The following is a 21,031-nucleotide window of genomic DNA, read 5'->3' on the forward strand; positions in this document are numbered from 1 at the left end:
GGCCTTGAGAAGCAGAGTTGGTTTAAGAAAAGTAATTTTTCCAGTAGAAACGTGCAGACCAGATTAGAAGTAGACTTGGAGAAAAGTAATTAACATGAGACCATTTGAACTGAAAATGTTTTATACCAAAGTCGTAACGTATGTTTCTTTGCTACAGCTGCATAAAGCTAGATCCTTTCCAAAGCCTCCACATTTAAAGAGGTTAATGTTTCTACTCACTGTTATGAAGAAAATCTTCAAACTCTCATATTATAATCTGACCATTTGATGCCTTCTGAATTCTGCAGATGGTCTAAAATAATAGCTCGGAAGAAGAAAAAGTATGATCCCACTCAGCCTAAATTAACCTATAATTTTAACAATATAGCTGGATATTGGGAGGTAAGTGCAGCAATAATTAATGGACTGATGTGACAAAATTCCGGTATTCTCGTCTTGGATGACAAAATGTGGAGGACAGACTGTCTCTCCTCCTACTTTTCACAAAGCAGTCATTTAAAATATTTATTTATTTTCTGAATGAAAATCTGTATGCCACCAGCTGTAGCACGGATTATAGAAATCCAGGGAAAGTGGTGATCTATTTACTAATATAATTCAGCAAACCAGTACTCCACTCAAAACTTAACATGAAGGTATTGCAAAAGGATAGAGACCTCCCCTACAAAAGGCGAGACCTCATCGCTCTCTACAACTACCTGAAAAGAGATTGCAGCGAGTGGATGTTGGTCTCTTCTCCCAAGTAACTATCTTGAGGACAAGAGGAAATGGCCTCAAGTTGCATCGGGGGAGGTTTAGATTGGACATTAGGAGAAATTTCTTTACTGAAAGAGTGGTCAGGCCTTGGAACAGGCTGCCCAGAGAAGTGGTGGAGTCACCATCCCTGGAGGTATTTAAAAGACGTGTAGATGAGGCGCTTAGGGACATGGTGTAGTGGGCATGGTGGTGTGGGGTTGGCGGTTGGACTTGATGAACCTGGGTGACCTTATAAACACTGCTTCATGTACCATTCATTCCTGAGAGGTCAGCCTGGAAAAGCATTCTTGTGAGATGTGCTATCCCCTCAGCTATCTGAGACCAAGTTCAATTTACATGAGGATAACGCATCATTTTCTTTTGCTGCCAAACATGAAAATACACCATTTAATAAGCCCCTAACTTACTTTCCCCATTCTTGCTAATAAATTGCCAAGAGTAAATGCAGCGAAGGTAAAGACAACCAAATACAACATATCCCATTCAAGGGCTGTTAACCAATAAAAATACTGAGCAGAATTAGTATTTTCTAGTCATCTCTAAATACTAGCTATCTCAAAGAAGATGGTGAGGAAATCACATGGCCTACCTCAAGTACTTTTATAAGCTGCATTAAAGAGACATCCAAAAAATCTCCCAACACAAAACATCTTTACTCCGTGCAATATCCCAGTAGTAATTGAGGGAAGGTGTTTCTGCATCTGGAGGACAATGCCACTTCCTCCATTTTGTAGATGGGAATCTAAGGCACAGACTTGAATGACTTGTTCAAAGCCTCACAAGAAGCCTGGGGTGGAACATGGAACTGACTTGGCCTTTTTAGCTACGGATGCCATCACGCTCCCTCCTATCACATACCTTGCACACCAACCCCAAGCAGCCAAGGTGAACTTGCCAACTTTGTCTTGACTTCTGGGAAAGGTTACATCTCCCTCAGCAAGACGACATACCAGAGATGTCCAAGTACTCTGTCTCACAGAAAAATATAACATATCCAGGAATGGTTACTTACGCAGATTTATATGCCTGTGAATTAGCCGAGGATGAAATTACTTTTTTCAGAGTTGTCACCTGCAAAGTAGTTTCTTTTTACCCTTCCTCCCATCTGCTTTAAAAATAAAAAAATTTTAAAAAGGGAGACATGGCACATTTTAAATGCCACTATATTATTTAAAAAAAAAAATGAAAACCCAAAAAACAAAACCCAAACCAACAACCAAACCAAATCACTTGTTATTTTTACAATATTCTAGAAGCAGAGGTCTTTTCAGACAGATTAGCCCCAAGGGCGAGGACAAGAGAGTCAAACCACTACATAAAATGCTATCCTCGCTCCAGGTAAGTTCTTGATCTTTAAAAGAAACAACAAAACCCCAAAACAACAACAAAAAATAATAAATCACTCTCAACAAAGTAAAACCACCTTTAATTAAATTCCTACAGAAAACAACATTTCTATGCAAAACAACTGTTTAGTCAAAAAGTAAATATATACGTTTAATTCTCTTTCAAATGTCAACAAGAATTGAGAGCTACCAGTGTTCCTTGGAGAACAAGCAGTAGTTAAAGTCTATCTTGCTGATGTTCAGAAACAGTATGTTACATCTTTTAACCAGCAGTTCCCTATTGCACGTAACAGATTTGCTCTCCATTTAAGCACCTAAAAGCCTGGTACCTCACTAAATAAATTAAAACAAATCCAGTTTCTTCAGCAACCATCTTCAACATATATATCTTGGTAAAGCAACAATACTGCAAGCTTTTAATAAATACAGAAAGAAAAGATTAATGACTTCTCATTGGTGTTTTATGGAATGATCTTTTCCCATAAACACCTGCTTTTCCAAACATTTGGGTTTTTTGGTATGTATGCTCTAAAAATCACTATGTGTAGTATACTTAATGAAAATTTTCCATACATAAGTTGGTACATTTGCATGGCACAACTAATCTGATACGAATTTCAGTGTAAGGCTGTAAGGAGCTTCTTGCTGAACCTGAAATAAATGTGCCTCCTCTTAAGGCGTTGAAAACAAAGCCCCAGAGGCTGAATGGGAGACCATGACCAATGAGGGATTCTCAGACGTGTTTGGAATTGGCCTAACTTTCCTCTCACCGAAGGGCTGCTTCTGTGTGTGTTATGTCAGGGGAACAAAACTGTGCAACCCTGAACACCTCGACGCTGCATCATTTTCAAAGGTCTCTCCCCCTCTGATCTCTCACCTCCCCCCCACCCCCATCTTACAAGTATCTACTCTTCTTTTGGCAGCAGTATAAGACATTAAGCAGCTCCCTGTAGTACGATGGTATTGTGGTTGCTATTTACAGTAGAATTAATGCATCTGTGCCATCGGGCAGAGTTCATACCAAAAATATACACAATATCGTCATTTTTAGCCAGATTAGGATATAAAAAAAATTTACTCTTCAAGTCCCAACTTTAAACAAAGAACAGTTCTGTCAGAGGTCTTCAAACCTCCTGAGTGTGTTAGAGTACATTACCCTAACGTATAAAAACAAGTATTTACACCTCCGTAAAGTACCAAAGAATTTTAAAAAATGCTTAGTAGCTCTCAGCGTGCAAAGTCAGCAGGAACTGATTATCCAGGATGTTCACTATTTGTGGAGACAGTCTTGGAATCAAGCATTCAGAAGCAGAGTGCAAAGGACTCAGGAATTATTTCAGCCCATTTCTTTTTGTTGTTGTTTTGTTTTCTTTCTTATTTAAAGTAAGTTTTGTTGGTCCATACTACAGATTCCCTTTAAAAACACTTATCAAGGTAACATTCAGCTTAGTGCAAATGCAAAAGTCTTCTAGGATCTGTAATCTTTTCGAACAGTGTGAGCCATCCAGTTCACTTTAGTAGTCCAACTTTCCCGGAGTGCTTCATCAAACTTTTGCTTAAATTGTTTTAGTGCTTCTTCCTCACTCTTCCCTAAGGCGAGAGAGTCCTAAGATGATAGGAAAACAAGTACTGTTAGGAATTTTAAAAACTACAGTTAAGGCCTCCTTCATCTTTCAACACAAACCACATTCTGTTTTTTTCTGTTTTGACACTTTTTCACCTATTATTCATTGAGCGATACATCAGTGATATTTTCTGGGTTTAAAAATAAAACTAAAGAAGAATTAAGCAAATAATTTTCACCTTTACAGGTCTATGCTTGTGCATGAGCCAAGACGTAAAATACCCCTGAAATGACTATATACAAGACGCAAAGATGCTGAACTCATTATAGAATGGTTGAGAGGAACGTATATTCAGTTTCCTTTGACCGCAAGGACTGACTGCAGACCTTGTTCTATATAGCTGAAAAAGAAAGCTTTGAGAACTATATGGAAATTTTGAGAGAAATGGAAAACAAAATGTACTCATGTTAGAATTAAAATTCACATACTGGAAAAACACTAAGTCCTGCTGAGCTGTAAATGTTACTTTACCTTGAGATACTGGATGTCCTTGACAGAGGTTAGTTCTGGAAGCCCTGCAGTTAGCATCAGTGCAAAGAGTGTAATAAATAGGTTTCCGTGTTTTCGCAGAATCAAGTATGCTTCTTCACAATACTGGCGGAACCTTCGTGTTCAACCACAAAGCACATGCAACGAAGACAGCATGTGAGAACTTGCACAGTTGACAAATATATGTAACAATTTCCAAAAATTGTTATCTGGCCTAAACACACGTATCGTAGGAACACAGTAACAGAAAGGACAACAGAGATGTCTACAGAACCTCCAATGCATTCCAACAAAAATATCCCACACCTCTCAACAAGCCCTTAAAACATTAGTACAAAAGACCAAAAGCTTTAAAAAAAAGCACTGTTTTCAGAAAGAGCAAAAAATGCCAAAGGTAATGCCAGCGTCCCATCTCCCTTAGAATTTGTTAGGTAAAACGCCCTGATGATCCTATATAGTGGACCTACAGTGGAAAAACAAAAGCTCTATAGCAGTCCCTACCAATCTAGCCTGTCTCTGTAAGGTAATTTCTTCCTGCAAACAGGCCAAAATTGAACCGATTGCCAGATCTGGCATAAAGATCCATCATGCAGGCACCTGAGAACTTGCTCAGTGTCCCCAGATGTGCCACTGCCCAGTGTCTAATTTATAAATTTCCACAGAAAACGGGAAGACAAATGAGCAAACCAAACCCCGGTGTGCTGGAAATTATCACCAGAGATCATCTCAGTTACAAAAGGAAGAGATCAAAATAATACTCACCGACCAAATTTTTCAGTGTTCCCTGTTTTTCCTTGTTGAATAACATGAATGAAATCATAGGTGAGTATGAAAGGTACCCGTTCCCTTTTAATTCCAAACTTGGACTTGAAGTTTCCAAGAATATGCCCAAAATCTATATGAAAGAGCTAAAAAACAGAAGTGAAAATTAATTTCTCCAGTGAAATATTTCACTTTTCTAATATCTCTACAGGATGCTGGTATCAAGAACAGTTAACTCATAATGCTACTCTCCATAGCACATGGTTTCAACCCTTTGGGAGTATTTAGTTTTAACACGTTTCAAGATGTATTTAAAGTAAGTGATAACATCCATGCTCTTAAGAGGGACACTGCTACAAATCAGTGTGCAAAAGATTATCTGAGTTTTAAGCTTCTGGTGTCTGCCAAGAGACATCTTGTTGGTAATATCAGATAGAAAAATGAGCCCAACGATGAGCCCATGAGGCTCAACATCATCGTATCCAAGGGTTTCCTACATAAAGTCAGGAGCAAAACTAGTAGAACTTACATTAATCTCAAGCAACCTGTGACAGTTCTCCTGTTTTCAGAATCAAAAATAAGAGCATTTCAGCTTGCTTCTAGTAGGTAAAAACTTAAAAGAATACTGCAAATGTCTATAAAACTCACTTTTACAACCCTTGCTAGTTTTATAGGCAGAATAATTTAAATAAAATCAGACAAGTTACAGCAGAAAGTAACAATTAAGCAGGAAAACACATTTCTAAAAGTTTACCTACGTTCTACATTTGGAGACTTAAAGTCACAGCATTATGCTGGTACTGAGTTCCATATGGAAAATTTCCGCAGAGGTAGGCTGTAGAGACTAACTTCAGGAAAACTACACTGCTCAGAACTTCAATTCATGTATTTTTAAGGATGGTCTTTTGCAAGATACTCTCAGACTACTTCTATTCAATGAATCTGAACCATTAACAGGCCTTTTGGATGTTCTGAAAAAGTTCTATGGAACAGCCTCACTTGATACAGAATTGCTTACTAAACAGGCATTGGTCAGTCCTTCCATAGTCTTACATTTCCTTTCTTTGAAGCTCTCTTCAATTCTCAGTAAACAAAGAGAACAGTTCTAACAATATGGGGATTTAATTTTACTGATACACTAAAGAAATTGAAAGTTCTCAAGATAATTCTTGCACAACAGAGATACTGTAGTTATTCTGCCTACATGAGATTTTTACCTGACCGTTTTTTCTGACCATAATATTGTCACTGTGTCTGTCACCAATCCCCAATACATAAGTAGCTACACAGTAGCCAGCACAAGACAGAGTAAATTCTTCAATGGCTCGATCCAAGTCATCTCTAAAAACACAAAGACAAACAATATTAGTGCATACTACTGGTAATTCATATCATGCGCTGACCTCAAAAAGGACTTTTGCTTGTTTAAACCAGAAGCCCATTAGGATGCTGTAGAACTAGACATTTGAGAGAAAATACTGTAAAAGGTAGCTATGGAGAATAGAAGAAACGCAAATATTATGAAATGTAACAACATCAAGACATAAGACCCACATAGCTTTCTTGGGTTTGGTTTGATTTGCCAAATCTAGTATAACTTAACAACATGCAGTCAAAATGCTGCAAATGCCAGAATCTCAGCCGGATCGTTGTTTGAATTCTAAGGGCACCATGAATCTGAGTCAGAATTTGACATACTAGAAAAATAAGTAGTAACAAACCTGCCAGAAAAGCCACATATTCCTTGATATTGAAACAGAAACTTACAGGAATTTTGTAGCTTACACTATAGATGAGAAAATAACTGTAGAAATTACCCTAAATTGTATTCCTTCAGCCAGTTTAAGAGAGCATCTTTGTTGAAGGCAGCAGCAGCAGCAACATTGCTACTATTTAACTGAATGTCAGCAATGGTTTCTGAACTAGAAACAGCCTCAATAAGGCCAGAGTGATCTCCAGTTGCTAAACAGCCATATGGCAATATCCTGAAACAAAACAGAGATTCATGTTAAAAACAAAAATAGTAAGAAAGTTTCTTTAGTGTATCAGTATTTTGAGAGGGATGAATACTCATGAACATTAAACTCTCAAAGGTTAACATACAGATATTGCTTGCAAAGTTAAAATACCAGCAATACATTTAAAACATTAATTTTTCCTGTTTTATATCTATATATATATATATATGTAAAAAAAGAAATTACAAGCAACCCTAATTTTCCCTTTTACTAGGGAACACATTTACTTGTAATTTTATAGGAGAAACCATAGAGGGAGCCCTTTATTTTCATTTGTTAATTTACTGACTAAACAGACAAGTAAGTTACACTCATGTTCATTCTAGACTAAATTCTTTGTGTAAATGGAAAAGAGGATCTTATCCTTCTTCCCCATTCTTCCTATTTCAACTTAAAATCCTAGAAATCCTTTTAAATATAAAAATAAAAGAATATTTTCCAACTCTTACTAATTTTAAGCATAGAAACCTAATGAAAAACAGAAATACATCTTTTAACCCGCCTGATATGTAAGAATATTCCTATGCACCATATACTATGCCTAGTAAAAATATCTACAACTATATCATTGCACTAAAATAAGACACAGATAAGGATACGAATCAAGGAGATATGTGTCTAAATAGATAAGTGTATTTTTCCAGAACATTTCCTCACTCCAGATGCTCAAAATGCTAAACGGAATGGCAACTTAGATGGGAGCTCAATGTATGCAATGGAAACTTAAAGCACACTCTTCAAAGGCATTGCATCACACACCGAGGTGTGTATTCTCGTGCTAGGGATCTCGAGTCAAGAATATTATCCCAATTCTGGTTGGGGATCCACGTATAAAAGAATGGATGCCCATGCAAATGTAACTGCAGTAGACAAGCTATAGGCTAGCACTCACTAACTTACAAAGCTGTATAAAAAATTGCAGGACATATTAAAATTTGTGTGTGTGTATATATATATTTAGAAGGAAAAAGAACTGCTAGTGGAGTTGTCATTGAGATTTATATATAAAAAAAGATATTAAGTTTGATTGCTACAAAGCAGAACCACATCTCCTAACTGACACAGCCTATTATCCCAAGCCCTAGAAGAAAAATAAATAAAATTCCAGATGAAATTAATGGAACTTTTTGGCATAACAGTTATCAGATAACTGAGCAGTTTCTCTACCTCAGTGATAACGCACAACTGAAGCGGCATAAAAGTACTAATAACTATATAGTTGGGGATTCTTCTCTTCTGGCAACAAAGTGAACTGAAAACCATATTCAACAGGGTATTTAGAGAACACCCAACTTCAAAACAAAAAAAGAAGTGCAGATTTGGAACCTTCTTCCCGTTTCTATTCTATTCCCCAATTAAAAACCCCAACTCTCCAGACCAGAGGGTTCTCACAATGAACAGAAGGGTATCTGTAATGACCGAACAGCAGCATTCATGATACAAGGAAGCACTGCCCATCCTTATCACGACACGACAAATGTAAGCCAAATATTGCCAGGTTAAAGTGCACGCTGGCCGCCTTCCATGGCATTTCAACCCACCCTACTTGCAGCTTAACTGGGCACATGTCCAACAACTTCCCCTTCAAAAGCAAGCAATGATGAAAGCCTTCAGTCCCTTGAGGACTGTGTGCTTACAACCAGAGGAAAAAACATCCTTGTCAGAGAGACAGTTTGACAGGAGTCAAGTTAGGGACAAATCCTCTGGGCCCTTTCCATCTCATCCTGGTCTTTCTGACTTCAACATCTGTCAGCAGGATATGTTCCCTGCTTTTTAATGCCAGTGAAGACCACAGACAGATCAATACAGCAATCCTGGGCAGGACAGAAATTTTTCTTCTTCGCTCCATTTAATACTGTTCTTCATTTCAAGAGTTTAATTCTCCAAAGCAATATCTTTCCAAATACAACACCAAGTTCTGGTAATTTATTAACACATTCTCTGTAACTTCAGGTCCAATGGTTTAAAAATAATCACATTCTTTAGACTTGCAACAAATACATTTTTCAATGTTTGTGAACTTTGATTTCATTCATACACAGCCACTTAACATCAGACTTCACACACATTAAGGGAGGTGAAAAAGAAAACTCACTATAAATAGGCAGTGAAATGAAAAAGTAGTTTGGAGAACTCCCTCTATCTGTCCAAAAAGTAACTAAGTACTAAATACTTTTATGACAATTTACCACAGCAAAGGTCACTCAACACAGATCAAATTCCTCAAACTTAGGATTTTCTGTTGCTTTGTTACTTTACCAATTTCTCCTTTAACACAATTTCAATGCTGTAATATAGGTAAAGCAGTGGAAATATTTTTTGATGCAAAGATTACTCTCCTAAGAGGTGCAACACTGCAGACCCCACAGCATGCTTGGGAAGACATGTTATGCTCCTCTGCTGTGACGTATATTTGTAATATTTAAACATTCCTCATAGAAGTAATAGGAAGTTACGTCATCTACTGCGAGATTGCCCATGATTACACATGACTTCAGATGCAGAATTTTTTAAAGCAAAATAACTTGTATAGTTGTAAATTTTCAGGGGGTTTGAACCTCTGAAAGTCTCACTTTGTCACTCTGCAGATGCAACCTCAACATAAATACCGTTTAACTGAGTAAGTTTGTTCCATAATTGCCCATATTTAAAGTACAAGAAACAACTAGAGATAAACTAGAGAAAGAACTGAGGAAGTTTAGCTGCACATACTTACTAATGCCTTAGGCCAACTATTTCCTGCTCAATTTTCAGGTAATAGTTTGTCTTAGAAATGAATAGGTAGGGTTTTTTTTAAAGTATGAAGATTAATTAAAGAGTATGGTTTTTTGGTTTTCCAATTTCTCCCTGGTACTTGACTGACTGATGTCCAAGGTAAACTGACTCTAAGCCAGACTTCTCTAAATGACAGAGCAGTGTTTGTCTGGGGTGATGGTCTTTGCTGTCTAATGGTTGGGTCCGTACTGAGAAGCAGATGCAATTTACATCTGAAGTTTTACTCAGTTGCGCACTCCACAGTCCATCCAGTGATAGCCCAGGAGGAAGGACCTACTAGAGCACACTGTTGCATCCTCCCACATACACATATTTACTTTTCTGATACAAACCCTGGTCTGGTTCTGGTATTTAGTCAGAATGCACACATGGGAACCTACACAACCAAACACACCATGTGTGAAAGAGGCCAGTTTACCATGAGACAAATTAGTTGACAGTTAAAAACAAACCAACCTTTCTCCTTCTTCAGCTTTGGAGTTCTCAAAAACAATATATATTTCTCTGCAGAGCTGAGAAATCCCACGGGGAATATTGTGCTTGCTTTAGACACAGACTGGGCTAAGATTTCATTTTAAATTACTACTAAATAACTGACTGCGGATTGCAGTGCAATTATAAGGAAACTGATCCTATCTCAAACTCTTCGATGGCAGCATATTGGTTGCCTTTTGATCCATGCTTCATAGAAGCTGTGCAATTTGCTTGTGGCGAGATATTATTGACTGGAAGAGAGGCAAACAGCAAGTGCTTCTGCTTTTACACTGGTGAAACAAGTGAGAAGCCCTGCTTTTACTTGAATGGTATTATCAGACTTTCTGTAGTGGAAAAAAGTTGAGAAGCACAAAATCCATTATGCGTCCACAAAAAGGCAAGCAACAGCTTCAGGGAAACTGAAGTCACAAAGGATGATACAGGACAAGAAGAAAAGACTCCACTCATTGGTAAGAACATATGAAGTTGTATTTTTCAGGAAAGCAGATCTATTTGACACTACTTTTGCGCTTAACACCATGCCTCTTACCCAAGCTGAAAGAAGCAAGTCAACAAGTCAGACTCATGAACAGGGTGACAGAACTCATTACCACTGCTGTTAAATCCTAGATTTTGGAGTTGCCTCTTCTTGAGAGACATGTAGACTGTAAACATGGAGATCACAGTCTTACCCTCTTAGCTGCATCCTCATGCTCCAGGCGTTCCGAGTGCTGTTTTGTCCAATTCTGTTTTCAATTAAGGCCATTTCAGAGCCTTCCCTTGGCAACTGCCTGGTTAATCTCTCTTTGATAGACGTAGAATTGTAACCCTGCCTCAATCCCAGAATTTTATTTTATAATCATAACTATCAGAGGATGAATGGAAGGAAGATGCTCCCGGTTAAGTAAATAAATGGAAGAGGCCAATTATAGAACTTCAATTCTCACTAGGAATTTCCCCTTTCTACTTTTTTTCCTTCTGAGAGTTTTAAGAAAAATCTTGGACATCAGAGACACTTTTTGGTTTTCCTTTGTTGGGTTTAAATAATGCCTTAGTCAGGAAAAGCATATTTGATGACTCCCAATCACTATTCCTGTTTGCTAGGCACAGTGTGTGGCCCAGGCTGGAACCACAAACTAAGCTTCTGGGAAGGGAGCAACCAAAGAATGCCTCATCTGGGATTCCACAGCTGCCAGAGGTTGTCCTTGCCCCTAAATGCTCGACTAGTCTCCTCACAGTCTATTTATAATGACATAAATTATCTAAAGTTTCCTCAAATCAGTGTTCAACATGACACGCACTCAGCTACCTCATTGCAAACATACACTTCCAGAAACAATTTATTATTCACATTCCTGCTTTATCCCATACTTCACTCAAAGGACTCTTTCCGTAAGTAGCATAAGTAACAAGTTTATAATTTTAGTTATCTGTGCGTGCTGATGTTATGTGCCTTATGAAGCTCACACTATTATGCTTGAACCACAAAAAATTTGAAATGAGCTTAAAGAATCTAAATGAAGTATTTCAAGTAATATTTAAATAAGTACTTCTAGCCTTATAAACAACACTTAAAAATTAAACACCAAGGATTACAGCTCTTTCACAGGCATACAAAATTGAACTTATGGCCTTCAAATGGTTTATAATAATGTGACACCCAGTATCATCTTTAGAACTATTTTTCTAAAAAGAAATTAGAATTTGAGAATTATATTAACTAAAACTGGTGCATAGATTTGGCTGGAAAAGTTCCCCATGTACTAGAGGGTTGTATGATAACATTGAACAATGCCTGATACCGCTTCTCTTTAAAATACTCCAGTATTCCTACAAAGTCGTCATGCTTATCTTAGCAAGCATACGAAGGTAAAAAAGCTACTTTGCAAGAGACTTTGGAAGATGCAAAGATATTTTTGGTCTGAAAAATGTTTTTTGACATCCAAATAGCATTTTACTCGAGAAAAGAATGCGAAGTGGAACTTCAGAACGTTCGCTGAAGATGTTCACAATGACCGCAAGTCTTTGGGTATAAACAGCGATAAGAGGACTGCTCACAGCAGGAAGAAGAAGTGGCTACTACAAAAAATAGTTGAGTTTGTTGCTGCTTACACAACTGATTAGAAAGTGACTAGCTTACACGGGAGGAGACATTGCCCTAGAGACTTGACTAATGAACTAATAAATAAATGAAAATCCCACAACCCTCATCATTCTGAACAAGTTTTCCAAATACTAGAAACTCCTGTACTCATGGTATCTTGGAAAGGTTTATTACTTCATTTTTAGAAAAGTGGCTTTGCAGAAGCAGCCTAGCAAATGAGAAGATTCTTCTCAAACGGAGTATTTCTGCCCTAACAGAACACTTAAATTATGAGCTTTCATTTCTACTGTAAGTTTACAACCTCACAAAACCTGCTCAAAGGAAGTAGAAATGGAAGCTTTAGCACGAAATATGGGTGAGTTCAATACCGTAAAAACCTCTTTAGTACTTTAGTACAAATGCACTAGGACATTATGCTTTTTCTCCACTGGCTTTATAATGGCTGGGTTAGAACTACTGCATTGAAAAAATATTGAAAAGTGAAATTTTAAAGGAAGCTGCAACATATTTTTTTCCCCAATATAGTAGTGGTTCTAAATATATCACCTTTCCTGCCAACTTCATCTTACTACAGAATCATGTCTTACTCTTGAATGACTATCGACTATTTAACAATGATTTAAAAATACAACTGAAAACATGCAATAACTGAGATTAACGGGTGGTAAGCATAAAATAGATGGAAATACTTTTTCTTACATACATAATTAAATAATAGGAGTCTTTCACCGCAGGATACTGACAAAGCTAAAAATATAAAAATTCCCGTATAGACTCCAGTGATAATCCACTTGTCATCAACCTCCAGGCAGAGTATGTAGTTGTCCACCCATCCAGACTGTAACATCCTAACTCAAGAGGCAAGAATACTATGGGAGTTAGACTCAAAAGCCTTGCTAAAGTCAAAGTAAGGACATCCACTACTCCTTCCCTCCCTCAAAGAAGGCAATCGGATTAGTCAGGCGTGGTTTACCCTTGGTAAATCCATAGTGACTGTTTCCAATCATCATCATTTTCTTTGTGCAGGAGCCCTCCCAGAAGAGGAGCACAAGCAACTAACTTCTCTCCCAAGACCCTCATCTTCATGAAGCCTGCTATGTAGTTAATACAAGACAGACATTCGTCTGTTAAATTCTGTAGGAAATAGATGCAAGTATGAAACTTATTTGGACAGTGATAAATTCATTTGTGGCCATGGCTGCACAAACCATACATATCCTTAAGAAATAAGTCCAAGAGAAATAAGAAGATGTTAAAAAGAAGAATCTTTATTTGTGCATTCCACCGTTCTGGTAATTCTCAACCAGATAGTGAAAATCTATTATAAAGAACCTCAAAGGTCCTACTCCCCCGGCCGCAAACCACCAGTACTTAAAGCTGTCTAATTTCTAGAGAATGTTTGCCTATTAGTTCTACCTATTAGAGAGTCTTGATGGTGTATTCCAGATGCTATCCTCAGCAGCTCACTCTTGGCCAGCAGATCTGTGTTCTATGTTTGTACCTCACTTGCACACGCAATTCCCATAATCACTAAGTCCCCATATTTGCAAATGCCTGGAAAATCAGTGACCCTTACTAGATAAGTTTGTTACATGAGGAATTTATGAAACGCCTCCTTTTGGAAAGGTCACAGACACAAACAAACCAAAAAAAGGCACAAACCTGCTTGCTGGACCCTTAACTCAAGAATTGTTTCTTCACCTCATACAACGCTTTTTATCTAGGTGACTTTCAAAGGATGAAAACAGTAAACTATGTAAGAGAACAGTGGAATTTATAATCAGTGTGGCAACTTAGATAAACAACAAGAGAGATGGTGCACTAGGAAAAATATTCTGCTTGATAATAAACAAAAATCCGAAAGTTTCACTTCACTTCTTACATTATTTCTTTTCATGCTAAATTCTTTTGTAATGTGGGCCATCTAGGGAATGAACTGCAAAGAGAAACCATCTAATTAGTTACGGTAACTGCTTTCTATAGCCTGTTCACCTTGGCTATGACAATTGAAAGCTTTGGGCATCAATATAGGTGTCTGGAAAGAGTTCAGTAGGGAAGGTATTTAAAAAACAGGAAAGCTTTACTGCCAAAAGTGGACTCTCCATCCAAATAAACTAGCCCTCAGGAGATCCTTACCGTAGATCCAGACCAGCTTCTTTCCAAAGTATGTCCATCAAACGCAAGATCTGGAGCGTCAACATGTCCTGTCGGAGATCTATAATGGAAGGTTGAAACTGCTATTTCAACTTCTCAGTGTGTTGTGGACAAACTTTCTAATCTTTATAAGGCCTTCAGAAAAAAAGTATCTAAAAATACTCATCAAGCCTAAAGGTTAAAGTGGGATTAACTATAATTATATCATCATGACTGATAATGTCTATACTTTGAAACCCAGTCAGAAGAAGATGCTTCATTCGTTTACTGATGTTAGAGTAAACCACGTTTACATTATGGCAAAATAGAGCAACACAGCTTAAGCGCAAGTGTGGGAATGAAGAAGGAAAAGGAAAAATTTAAAATTTTTAGCATTGCTTACCATCACCATTTTTAAAGATGATCCCTACAAGATCTCCTCCAAACATTTTATTGTTGTATACTATCCAAAGAGGCTTCATTTTAGAATCCATATATCTACACTTCTCAACACTAGAAGAAAATGCAACAAATGTTTTAGTCAAATAAGAGTAATTCAACTGAAAAGGTCTAAACACGGTTCAAAGCGCAACAGAACATGTAGACTTCCAGTTTGGAAGTACTTAAATGTTATCTCTGCTTTCACTCTGCTACTACGCTGAGCGCTTACCAAGTTATGAACATATCTATTATAGATGGAATGTACTGTATACCATGCTTGGCATACACATATCTAATGCTTAAATTAAGCAGCACCCGCATTTTCAGAGAAAATAGTTTTCTTTATATCCTTTCCCATCAATTTTCAGACTTTATATTTAAGTGCTGTTAAAAGTTTTAATGGCTTTTGTGCTTATTGTTATAAACAGAAGCCAGGAATGCAGTCTAATTCACTTTTAGGCTTATATTTAAATATATTTAGCTATGGTAATACCTTGACTAAGAGAGTATTAAGTTTCATGGTGGATCACAAAAATCTTCTAACTCAACTGATACCTTAATCTTAGGAAGGTTCCCAACAGGCATTCTCTCACTATAGAAAAAGCTCCCTATGACAGCGTATCTGCTGAACAATACAGCCAAAGGAAGTTAAAGCACGTATGCGTTTCTGCTTTACAGTTTCCATGCAAAAGCTACAGTGAAATTTTATTCACTCATTCTTAACTTACTGTAGTTCTGAAAGTATAACAGAGGGATTCAGAGGAGACTGGAGATCAGAAAGTGCTTCTCTGTAAGCATTTTGTTTCAAACACGTATGCATTGCATCTTTTCCTTTTGCTTTGCTTTGCTTCATGGCATTCAGCTTAATTAGACTATTTAAAGTCTTCATTTTATTAAGGGCTTCCACCTGAAAGAGATGTTTTATCTTTAAAAGTTATTGCTCTGATTTTACACATAATACAATGCAAAATTCCATTTCAAAACAAAACAGTTAACTTAAGTATTAAATAATTCTACAACTTTTTAAAAATGGAAACAATAGATGGCAATTAAGGTGGCATTCCTGAAAAAATATGAGAACAGCCTTTTCTTAGTCACTCATGTCCCAGAAATCCCATTTTCTTAAGTAACAAAGACATTGATGGGATGAAATCTTCTAAGCTTCAAGTCAGTTCTTAAAGCATGACTTAACATACCAAAAAAATGAATGAGGTATTTTAATGTATGATACATTTACACAAATTCCTTCTTCAAAATACAATTTTCGTCCACTAATTCAACAAAGCATGTAACATAGGTGCCTCTATCCATACCGAAGTCAACAGAAATATTGAGTGCTTCATAACTCTAACAAAACCAAACATTACTTGAGATGAGCTATGGATGCAGGTACTTCATTGTACGCATTCAGTTAGTTGCATACAATATGATACGGCCATATGACTGATTGCAGACAATTTTCACATACATAACTATACATACTTAACTTTTACACAGCAGAGTCTTAAATGTTTGTTCATTAAAATCCTGCTGAAGTTAGGCATAAGGTAAATGCTCTAATCAATTGAGGTGTTCCAAATCATATAATCTTATCTAAGCAATATTGTTACCTTAAAAATGTGTAAAAAGGCAAGGCAATTATCTGCAATCAATATAGGTGGGTTTAACCCTTTTTTCCCTTTCTCCTGTTTTGGAAAGTTTTCTACTGGTACATAATTTCTAAGAAAACAAGTAAACTAGTGATGTAAATGTACATAACACTAACAGAGAAAAGCCCTTCAAGTAACAAACCTAGAAAGCACATACAGCAAATAAAATTTCTACATTGCATCTACATCTAAGCAACTTGCTACCCGAATATAAAATAGTTGTTATAACAATCAGCTGTATTTGCACTAACCACAGTTAACATGCTCAGTAATACACATATTCTCTAGCAAACAGCATCAGTTTAATATCTACAAAAGTTGATTTCTATACAAGGAAGCTTCAGTCTAACTTACAAGGTGCCGAGTCAAAACTTACCACTTCTACAGACGGACTGAACCCTATCAGGCAGGATGCTGTGGAAATTGTATGCAGTTTGATTATAAAACTGAGGCAACGGAGACCTGCCAGGTCAGCCATCTGTCAAAACCAAAAGCGCTCTGCTTTTCCACTATTCTAGGAGCTGTACAAACATTAGTGACAAGGGAACAAAATGGAACCTGTGTTGTACAAACAGGAACTTTTTGAAGTATTTCTACTTTGAATTTCTTCCGTGTTTGCACAGTTGGGAATTTTTTTGCCCCTTCTTTGATTTTACTGACATTTGTTTCCTGTGAAGTGCACAAAAACTTTCTGACCTTAGGTCTATTGCTTAAAGCATTTCATCACCTAATCTTTTTATGATTTTGACAATACTAACAAGCACACATCTGTAAAAGATGGTCTCTTCAATGTCCTGTGAACTGCAGTAATAAAGAGCATAACAGTACATTTCTGTTCCATATACCTCTCAAAGCACAGTTTCAGTGTAGACAGTATCAAAACTGTTAGAAATAACACTCAAACAAATATCTACTGAGTTAGTTTTTGTGGCCTGATACAGCAAATACATTAATTCCAGAAAGAGATAATTTTTCAAAAATTTTTATGGTTGCAATCTAAATTAACTTGCTAAAACTGCATTAGAGCCTTCAAACATGATTTGTGAGTGTCTCTATTAATGATCTGCTGATACATTTATTAGAGTATTTAAAAGCAAACACATCTCTTCTTTTTTCTTTTTCTTTTTTTTTTTTTGTAAGCAGTACATCTACATTAACACTAAAATGAGTATCTGGTTTACTTCAACATCTTTATTTCCAGGGAATACGACATTATACTACAACTTCAGGGGTTTTTGCATCACCTTTTAAGAAAAGCCAAGGCTGCAGGAAGTAGTTCTGGAGTTATCTAGATAAAGTTTAGATAGGAAGGTAATAGTTTCTATTGAACAAGCTACCCTTGCTAGGGAAAGAAGGTCACAGGTTTCAAGTGCACAGAAACCCTTCTTCAGTTAATAATTCAGTCTACTAGTCTATCCAGAATATATGCATACTGCTGAAAGTATCTTGCACATCTCAGAACACTCTGAAAACAGCTCCCGAGCTCTAAGGCCCCACAGCACTAGCTGCTTTCTGTGCCAGGGAGGGCTGCACCATTATCCATCTATTTAGCCCTTTTATTTCTCTGTCTCACCCATGCTTCCTTCTCTTCCCTGCTACCAACAGATGGACTTTATCAAGGTAACCAATATGCCCTACAGGAGCAATGGAAAAAGTATTTGAGTTACAAGCTGGGATAAGTCAAGATTTCAAGGAAAAGGGAAGTCTATACCTGTTTAGCAAGCACCTTCATATGAGCAACACTTCCTCGGCAGTAAGCTTCAAGTATCAAACCGAACTGTACTGAAACGGCAGGTATGTGAACCTCTGACCTATAAGAAGAAAAGCTTCTCATCAGACCACAGCATTTCCAGATTAGCATTCTTCAAGCCTTAAAAAAAGAAAAAGAAAAAAACAACCACCAAAAAAAAACCCCAAAAAACCTCATGGTTACGTAGATAAAACAAAAAGCCAGATTTCTTAAGAAATAACAAAATACTTAAGTGAGTATAATACATAATACACTATGAGGACTGGCTGGTTTCAATGCATGACACTTGTTTGAAGGTCTAGGACTGTTCTGAAGGCAGTAATGTTAAGAGGTAGTGCTTAGATATTTGTTTTAAGGAACTCCTTTTATTCAAGAAAGTAGTACTGATAAGTCATAGAAAACGATATTGAGAATCAGGGCTGATGTTAAACTGCATTTTCTCAAATCTTTCTGAGGGAAAAGCCAAAATTTGCCTAAGGGGGAACACTTTGAAACAAACCACTGAACCTTATACCAGAGCCAATTATCATCCAAACCATTTTCACATAGTACTTGCTCTTTTTATTTAGAACTATTAAAATAAATTGTACTTTGAAGACAGACTCAACCTATAGTCCATTCTGCAAGGTATCTGCCATTCACGGAACTGGTCATCAAAATTGCAATGACACATAAAACTGCTTTTATTTGCTGTTAGACTTTCAAAAATAACATAATTTTTTCCCAACTGTGAGGTATAACTATTGTACTTTTACTGCACGCACAGCCAAAAGAAACACTAAGGTTACATACAAACCTAACTTATCAGATAGATAGAGCTGAATACAGTTTGGAATACTTTCATCAAACAGTAGATTACAAACCATTGTAATATATTTTTGATCACAGGCTTGCTCTGATCTATAAATGCCAAAGGTGAAGAAACATAAAGAGGACTTGTAGGGGACTACGATAATGGCTCATTTAGAAAAATAATATTTGGAAAAAATCAAGAAATCATATTTGAAAGTCCAATCGGGCTCAATAGTTTCACAAAGACATAAGGGAAAAAATCCTACCTTAGATGCCAAAATAACATCTGTCCTATTCTCCTATTAGCGAGTGCTCTCTCTAATAGAAATCTGGAGAGAGCACAATCAAGAAAAGGTTCATATTTCAGGACTTGCACAAGTTGAAGAAGATACTGAGAGAGCTCTTCATCACTAGAATGAGGTACATAATAAAAACAGTTAGTAACAGAGTAACTAGGATTAATGATATTCCAGAAATTAAGATGCATATGACAAATCCAACAATTACAGATTTGTTTCAGTAGCAAGAGTGTCCCCCAATTTTTCAGTCACATGCAGAAGGACAATAATACACAACTTAGTGCAATTGCCAGATTGATAAATTCATCAGGAAGTTATACCTCTAACAGAATCTTAAGGCCCTCAAACCTCTAAGTAAAAACCTGGTATTCTGTTATGGGCTTTTACAAGATCAAGATCTCAGCCTGGGTGCTAGGTTAAGTATCCGGAAGATCAATTATTTCAAATTATTTCAGACTGGACATTGGCTCCCTTCGACCACTCAACCTCTGACTGAGGAGCTGGACCTTTGGAACCACATGAAGAACCACTGTAACCTAGCAGTTAGCTGCAATGGGCATGGACAAGAACAGAGAATACTTGCATATATCTATCAAAGTCATTCAGCTTACAAAGAAGGGGGAGAAGAGTATTTATTCCACTGAAAGCAATTCAATTCATGTGTCTTTAAAAGTTACTACCTGTCAGTTAACAGGTGTTTATTAAGATACACCTACAAAGTGATCCATTTAGCCAAAATGTTTTGTTTGGGGTTTTGGGTTTTTTTTTTCATTTTTTTTTAAAATCATACCAACAACATGGAGGTTTTTAGAGGATAAGGAAAAATACATCATCTTTGAGAAACCAAACAGTGTCCAAATTGCCCCATCTTCAGATGTGCAAATTTAAGTATATAGCCACAGTTCATAAACATACCTTTGAGAAGCCTCTATGCTAATTAACTACTTCAAGTAATATTCTGACATCATAAAAATAATTCCAATAATTTTCTATAAAATCCTGTATTCCCCTCCCAAAAAAACCCTAGCCTCTCACACTTGACAATTATATTATTCTAGAACAAATGTGAATGTTCCTTGATTTTCACATTTGAGTATATTTTCTCTTATAAAAGGCCTGCAGAATTCAAATTCTGTGCCTAAGATAGAAGGAAAAGAGTAGAAATTCTTCTGTCCATCACTTGAAGAGTTCAGAGATGCAAATACGGAATTCTTTCATTCTCTCCATCTTACTCTGAAAAACTTCAGTAACTTGGTAAAAACTTTCAATTATGCTGTGTTGTATTTATTTTTGCCTATTTTTTTGTTTCAGCTAATAGGATCACCTTTAGGTTACAGTTTTTACCAGCTACCTTCCATCAGACTTTTTAAAGAAGTCGAAAATTGATCTCTGACACCCAACTGAACAAAATTTTGCTTCAGAGCCAGAACTAAGAATTCTGGAAATAATTCCAGATGTAACAATACAGTATTATTAGGACAGCCCAGCAGCTAAATTGCTTGTTTGCATTTGAAAGAAGTCAAAATATTCTTTTTTTTACTGCAAAAGTCTAGCCTTGACCATTAAAAAAATTAATCATTAAACTATTCACCACAGAGAATTTAGAATTCAAGGACAG

The 21,031-nt window shown here is 36.7% G+C and overlaps 1 protein-coding gene across 1 annotated transcript in view; it reads right to left on the bottom strand.

Moving 5' to 3' along the window:
* Window positions 1–2,164: 2,164 nt before the first annotated feature.
* PIK3CB (phosphatidylinositol-4,5-bisphosphate 3-kinase catalytic subunit beta) overlaps window positions 2,165–21,031 on the bottom strand; it is a 104,369-nt gene continuing 85,502 nt past the window's right edge. Inside the window, exons 15-24 of the mRNA XM_075157689.1 lie at window positions 19,381–19,524; window positions 18,284–18,383; window positions 15,652–15,830; window positions 14,886–14,995; window positions 14,486–14,564; window positions 6,796–6,963; window positions 6,196–6,319; window positions 4,979–5,124; window positions 4,199–4,331; window positions 2,165–3,708 (exon numbers count right to left, since the gene is read on the bottom strand). Of these exons, the coding sequence (XP_075013790.1) occupies window positions 3,571–3,708; window positions 4,199–4,331; window positions 4,979–5,124; window positions 6,196–6,319; window positions 6,796–6,963; window positions 14,486–14,564; window positions 14,886–14,995; window positions 15,652–15,830; window positions 18,284–18,383; window positions 19,381–19,524 (1,321 nt within the window). The 3' untranslated portion in view covers window positions 2,165–3,570. The remainder of the gene's footprint in view (window positions 3,709–4,198; window positions 4,332–4,978; window positions 5,125–6,195; window positions 6,320–6,795; window positions 6,964–14,485; window positions 14,565–14,885; window positions 14,996–15,651; window positions 15,831–18,283; window positions 18,384–19,380; window positions 19,525–21,031) is intronic.

Source organism: Calonectris borealis, chromosome 9, assembly GCF_964195595.1.
Source record: "Calonectris borealis chromosome 9, bCalBor7.hap1.2, whole genome shotgun sequence".
In the NCBI taxonomy this organism is placed as follows: Eukaryota; Metazoa; Chordata; class Aves; order Procellariiformes; family Procellariidae; genus Calonectris; species Calonectris borealis.